We start from the raw sequence: 7509 nt of genomic DNA on the forward strand, positions 1-7509 counted from the left end.
AATGAACCAGTTCCAAACCAAATTGAACAACAACCAAATCTAGCACAAGGTGAACAGATTAAATTTAATGGTACAAGATGATGTATCAAATGAGGTTCATCATAATGATGATGACCCTAAGACCTATGAAGAGGCTATACAAAATTCTGATTATGAGAAGTGACAACAGGCCATGGAATCCAAAATGGAATCTATGAAGGAAAATAAAGTATGGACTTTAGTTGAACCTTCAACGGATATAAAACCTATAGGTTGTAAATGGATTTTTAAGAAAAAGATTGGAGCAGACGGAAAGGTGGAGACCTACAAAGCCCGTCTTGTTGCCAAGGGATATTGTCAGAAAGAAGGAGTCGACTATGACGAAACTTTCTCTCCCGTGGCAATGCTCAAATCAATTTGGATTTTGCTTGCTATAGCAGCTTACTATGATTATGAAATATGACAAATGAATGTGAAAACATCTTTCCTTAATGGTGAGCTAGAAGAGGATGTGCACATGACACAACCTGAAGGTTTCACATCTTCATCTGATCATAATAAAATTTGCAAACTACAAAGATCTATTTATGTACTAAAGCAAGCTTCTCGATGTTGGAATATTCGCTTTAACAAGACAATTGATAAGTTCAATTTTGTTAGATGCGAAGAAGAACCTTGTGTGTACAAAAAGGTTAATGGGAGCACAATTATATTCTTAGTGTTGTATGTTGATGATATATTGTTCATAGGGAATGACATACCAACATTACAAAGTACCAAGATTTGTCTATCTGAACAGTTCTCCATGAAAGACTTGGGAGAAACAGCTTATATATTAGGAATAAAGATCTATAGAGATAGATCTAGGAAGCTGCTTGGACTTTCCCAGTTTTTGTACATTGATACCATCTTAAAGAGGTATAACATGGATAATTCCAAAAGAGGCTATCTACCAATTGGCATTGTAATTACTCTCGGTAGGGAGGATTGTCCGAAAACACCTGAAGAGAGAGAACACATGAGTAGGATCCCATACGCTAGTGCAGTAGAAGCTATCATGTATACCATCACATTACACGTCCTGATATGGCTTATGCACTTGGAGTGACTAGCCGATATAAAGCAAATCCTGGTAAGGAATATTGGAAGGTGGTGAAGACCATTCTTAACTACTTAAGAAGGACTAAAGACCAATTCCTCATCTATGGCGATTCTGAGTTGAAACTTGAAGGTTATACTGATGCAAGTTTCTCTTCAAATAAAGATGATAGCAAGTCTATTTCTGGTTATGTATTCACTTTAAATGGTAGTGCAGTCAGTTGGAAAAGTTCCAAACAAGCTACAGTAGTTGATTCAGTGAATGAAGCAGAATATATAGCAGCTAGTGAAGCAGCTAAGGAAGCTGTATGAATGAAAAAGTTCTTAACTGAACTTGGTGTGGTTCCTTAAATAGAGGGTGCAGTTCCATTGTTGTGTTATAATACTGGAGCCATTGCTCAAGCAAAAGAACCAAGATCACACTAAAAATCCAAACACGTTCTGCGAAGGTATCACTTAATAAGAGAAATTATTGGACGTGGCGACATCGAGCTTCAAAAGGTTGATGGAAAGGAAACTGCTGCAGACCCATTCACTAAAGTTCTTATAGCAAAAGAGTTTGACAAGCACAAGTGGAAATTGGAAATGAAGTACAAGAGCGATTGGCTCTAGTACAAGTGGGAGATTGTTAGGGATATATTAGATATGTCCTAGATCCAATCTCATGTTTGATGATTTGTACATATTTTTCATGAATGTTATTTCATATAATATATATATATATATATATATATATATATGGCATTTGATATTCTTTTATCATTATTATTAATTGCTTGATTATTTTGATAAGGTCCTTGATTTAATTTTGAGACTTGTCATCGTGATTGAGATTATGATAATGAGAGTAAAGTTTCTTATAATTTAATATAAGTTTAGTTCTTGGTCAGAGGATTATTAATTTGGACATTAATAATCCGGTTAGATCAATATCTATGTGATCGTCTTTATAGGATAAAGATTGGTTGATCTCATTAACTGAATCACATAGATAGATGATGCATATAGAGATATGATCATTGAACCGACTCATTGGATAATTCCTAATGGTTAGAATTACCATAAATTGTCAATAGAATATTCTCTTGAAGAATGTGATGTAAGAGTTTTCATTGATCTGAGATCGTCATAGTAATTGACAAGTTATTTACTGTACTTTGATACTAGACACTTATGGCCCTAGGGCGATAGTTGAAAAGATATTGGGTACGATTAAATACTTGTAGAATTAGTGATTGATCCAAGATGGAATCTGTCAACTTTTGGTAATGAGTTTAAGCTTCATGTTGTCATGAATTATAAACGACCAAATTAAAACCTTCGCCAGGGCAATTGAATGAAAGAAGAAATGAGTTTCTTAGGTCATTCAATGGTCGATTATATTTGACATGAACACATAGTTGGTCGCCTATTTGGATTTGACAGTTGAACCATATCCTAGGGTGATCTAGATCTATAAGGACAGAAGGAATTATTAGATTATTCTTCTACTGGTTCTTGAGAGTAAATTGTATACTTCATTCTATCCGGTCATTAAGGAGTGTTGCTAGACGTCACCCTTTATTAGTATATTGATGCAATCAATTTACTACCGGCTTAGTATTGAACCTATGGGGTCGCTCACTAACGAGTGTTCTGATCATTGCTAAAGGATTAATTACTTTATTATTTGATAATTAAATTAAGGAATTTAATTAGTCAAATAAATTTAGTTATTAGTCCAAATAAAATATTATTATATTCTTTTCTAGCACAGATATTATAATTAATATTGTGAATAAATTGAAGTTTCTATTTGGACAAAAAATTAAATTGTATCTCTTGGTTGAAATATATATGTCACACCTCCTTTTTACCTACACCCCCCGGAAGGATGTATGTATAAGGGAGTTTTTTCCAATTTAAGTGACAATCGAAACGGGATTATTTATTTAAAATTCAGAGTTATCACTTGGGATAATTTATGGTGTCCCAAGTCACCGGTTCAAATCCTGAATCGAGGAAAAGATTGACTCTGTTTAACAGTCCGCGAACCAGAAAATTCGAGTAAGAAATTCTGTTAACCCGGGAGAAGGTGTTAGGCACTCCCGAGTTCCGTGGTTCTAGCATGGTAGCTCAACTGTTATATTCGGCTTAATTATCTGATTTTAAACAATTATGAACCTATGTGCAGATTTTAACTTTTATAACCTCTTTTGTTCAATTAATTTTAAGAAAAAATTCAACGTTATCAAAAATACGTCTTGAACCACGTCACATAAATGTACCCATGATCCGCAACATATTTTATCTAAAATTTTTGAGACTTGGATTTGGGTCACAAAAATGCACACCCGAATTAGGATTACGTATCACAACTACGTCACGGGAACCGTACCCGTAGCTATGATAATTTTATTATAATGCGCCTAAAACAACTAGCACATCTAAATTATTTTCCTAATCTTTGAGATTGTTGGGATGCCAAATTTATGAACAAGATATTATTGGGGAAAAGGGCTAGCTAACATGATCTATTACTTGGCCCAAATTCATTATGGTTCAAGACCCACCTTATGATCCATTTTTATTCCTTGTCAAGAAAGAAACAACTCCAATTTTTCATCTACCCAATTAAAAGCAATTATTCAAGAACCAAGATTATGCACATCACAATCGAAATACAAACTAATTAAAATAATTTAATTGAAAACTAAGACATGCCACTCAAACAACGTAGAAACAAAAATCAACCAACACGTGCACCGAGCTATCATAGCACAATAAAATGATAATGAAAATTGAGGAATGAACCTTTTATTGATGAACCAATCTGAAAATTGCAAGTCAATAGGGCTAAACAAAGCAACAATCCTTGAACCGAAACACCGAAATTATAAACCGAAACCTCGAATCGACGTCGGAATCAACCTCGGCGTGCGACTGAACACTGACGTCGAACCTCAGACCAAGTAAACTTTACATCATCGCCTATCTGAAATTTCCAACTTCGACGACAATGGCCTTACAACAAATTATGCAAATTTCACCATTGTATAAAACAAGATTGTGTGAACCTGTGCCAGTGAGAATCTCTACAAACAAATAGCTCTCATTAAATAGCTCACTCTAGTTCCTTTCCCTAGGTGTATGCATGAGTCTATTTTTGTGGATGGTAAAAATTTTGCAGCAATTGAAGTTGAACTTTCTTGGTATTCAGGGAAATGAATTTCAAATCTTGATGTAGGATTTGGAATTTATTTTAGGTCGGTATGGATTTTGAAATCCGAGATGTGATTGCATGTCAGGAATTCGCCGCTTTCATTGGAGTGTAGGTCTTAGGCGTAGGTCTCTTTCCCTTTTCTTTGTAATTTTTTTCTGATTTGATGAAGAACGAAGAAGAGGAGCTGTTTGCTTCTCTGATGAAAGGGGTCTATGGCACCATTTTTCTTTTTGTGTAGTCTAGGTATTGGAGATGAAAACTTAGGGTAGGGCTTATATAATTGGGTATTTTATATGGAAGTGGGAAAGGATGATGGTCATTCGATTAGAAGGAAATAGATGGCTAGGATTAAATCTTGCACCTAAATGGGCTAATGGGTTGGGAAGAATGGGCTAAGGGTAATTGGGTTGGACCATATCTTTTTGTGTCTCAATTTGGGCTAAGAAGACTCCAAAAATTATTATTTAAAACCATAGCTAAATTTCCTTAATATAAAATAACTATACTACATGATCCAAAAACAAATTCTAATTAATTAAACTAAACTATATTAGAACATGAAACTATTATATATATTCTTTTTGTATTTTTTTCAAGATTAAATAATGGTAAAAATAAGGTACTATTTTTGTATTTTTTTTACTTTATAAAAGGTACATAAAATAAAATATTTTTTGTAATTTTCATTTTCTTGTAATAAAATAAAGTAAAAGAGTAAAAATGAGTTGAAATAGCTATATTAGGCCTAAATTAAATATTCATATGCTAAAATATGAAAAATCTTGGGGAGGGTCAAAAATCACATGTCTACAGCTGCCCCTCTTTGACTCGAAAGACAAAGTATTTTCAGACAAAGAACGACTAGACAAGTTTTTTAACTCGGCCCTTATTTGGAGAGACTAAAACTAAGAGAGAGGGGAATGTGACCGAGATCTGATATCTGAGCTGCCTACATATCCTTGGCTATAAAGGAATTAGGCCACGTGTTGTTCAGAGATGAGTGAGATAACAGAGTATGCCGAGGTGGAGATCCGGTCGAGGTGTCGTTCTGCCAAGGTTCCGGTCCGCGGTTCCTGTTATTACATCAAAAGTCAAATGAAAAAGACTAACTAAACCTGTCAACTACGAGTTACAAGATTCCTATCTATAAGTTTTCTGAAGCTTGATCTTGAGTCTTGAATGGTTCTTCATGCAGACTTTTAGATTTGAACCTTGGCGCTTGTTAGCTGCAGGTGCTAGCTCGTTCTTCTACAGCTTTTTGGATCAAGACCAGACATGTAGTGCTTGTGACTTCCACCATGTCTTAAGCAGTTCACATCTTCCATCAACTTCTGCATTTGGATTCACTTCTTGCCCTTCTCCATTTTGTTTATTGTGACTAACTTCTGTTGATTACCTCGGATTGTTGACTCGCATTTTTGCCACGAGCTCCTTTGTTGCTGACTTGAATTGTAATTTGAGATGCTTTCCTTTCTCTAGGTGGATATTGATTGCTGAACTTGAATTGTACTTTGAGATGCTTTCCCTTTCTCCAAGTGGACGCCTGACTGCTAAAGTTGAACTGTATTCCCCTCCTCTCCTGGTGGGCGCCTGATTGCATGAACTTGAATTGTATTCCCTTGCTCTCCAGGTGGGAGCCTGACTTCAACAAAATAGACAAAACAAAGAAAATTTTTCAGCCCCAGTTTGGGTACCTGGACACATATGTAAGTGTAAAACGAACCACATTACCAAATATCAATAAGAACTTGAAAGTTAAAACTTGAGTTATACTCCTTTGTTCTCCAGGTGGGCTCCTGATTGCTGACTTGAAATGTATTTCCTGCTTTTCAGGCGGGCTCCTGATTGCTGACTTGAAATGTATTCCCTGCTCTCCAGGCGGGCTCCTGACTGCTGACTTGAAATATATTCCCTGCTCTCCAGGCGGGCTCCTGACTGCTGACTTGAAATGTATTCCCTGCTCTCCAAGCAGGCTCCTGATTGCTGAACTTGAAATGTATTCCCTGCTCTCCAAGCGGGCTTCTGACTGCTGACATGAAATGTATTCTCTGCTCTCCAGACGGGCTCCTGGCTGCTGACTTGAAATGTATTCCCTGCTCTCCAGGCGGTCTCCTGACTGCTAAACTTGAAATGTATTCCCTGCTCTCCAGGCGGGCCTTTGATTGCTGACTTGAAATGTATTCTCTGCTCTCCAGGCGGGCTCCTGATTGCTGACTTGAAATGTATTCCTTGCTCTCCAGGCGGGCTCCTGACTTCAACAAAATAGACAAAACAAAGAAAATTTTCTGCCCCAGTTTGGTGGTTGGGCACAGATGTGACTGTAAAACTAAATCATGTTACCAAATATCAATAAGAACTTGAAAGCTAAAACTTGAATTGTACTCCCTTGTTCTCCAGGTGGGCTCCTGATTGTTGACTTGAAATGTATTCCCTACTCTCCAGGCGGGCTCCTGACTGCCGACTTGAAATATATTCCCTGCTCTCCAGGCGGGCTCCTGATTGCTAAACTTAAATTTCTTCTCTCTGTTCTCCAAGTGGGTACCTGATTTCAACAAAATAGACAAACAAAGAAAATTTTCTGCCCCAGTTTGGTAGCTGGGCACATATGTCAGTGTTAAACTGAATCATATTACCATATATTACTAAGAATTTGAAAGCTAGGTCCCATTATCTGGGGGGGGGTCCTGACAATTCTTACCTAAACGACAATTTTAAATCTAAGTTATATCTTCTAAAGGTGTGACTTCCGCTAAATCTTGTTATCTAAGAGAGTCTTAAAGCTATATCCCATTATCCAGGAGGGTCCTGAAAACTCCTAATTACATCCTATCTTAAATATGCAAACTTTGAAACCAACTTATATTTCTTGGGGTACATTTATGCTACGTATGATTGTTTCGATTTTTAAACTAGGTCCCATTTTACAGGAGGGTCCTGAAACCTCCTAATTGAATCCTATCTTAAACATGCAAACTTTGAAACCAACTTATATTCCTTTGTGGTACATTTATTCTAGATTATGCTACTCATGATTGTTTTGAATTTTAAACTAGGCCACATTTTCCAGGAAGGTCCTGAGAGTTTACAGTCAAACCTGTCTGGTGCTTGCTTTTCCTTGCGGAGGGTTTCTCCAAAAACAAACGAAATTTTCTGCCCATGTTTCAATCAAAGAAAAATCTTGTCAGTTTGAAATGCGGTGGTTGGTTTGTGGCCTTGACTTTTGAGGGCGA

General features: G+C 36.5%; 1 protein-coding gene across 1 annotated transcript; it reads left to right on the forward strand.

The window, feature by feature from the left end:
* The first annotated feature begins 1065 nt into the window (after window positions 1–1065).
* On the forward strand, window positions 1066–1389 carry LOC138876438 (secreted RxLR effector protein 161-like). The gene has a single exon (XM_070155358.1). It carries the CDS (start codon window positions 1066–1068, stop codon window positions 1387–1389), a length of 324 nt encoding a protein of 107 aa, XP_070011459.1.
* Window positions 1390–7509: the final 6120 nt, after the last annotated feature.

This window comes from Nicotiana sylvestris, chromosome 8 (assembly GCF_000393655.2).
Source record: "Nicotiana sylvestris chromosome 8, ASM39365v2, whole genome shotgun sequence".
In the NCBI taxonomy this organism is placed as follows: domain Eukaryota; kingdom Viridiplantae; phylum Streptophyta; class Magnoliopsida; order Solanales; family Solanaceae; genus Nicotiana; species Nicotiana sylvestris.

Bases quoted from the DNA above. Each gene is read 5' to 3' on its own strand.
- LOC138876438 (XM_070155358.1), top strand. From the start codon at position 1,066: ATGGCTTATGCACTTGGAGTGACTAGCCGATATAAAGCAAATCCTGGT.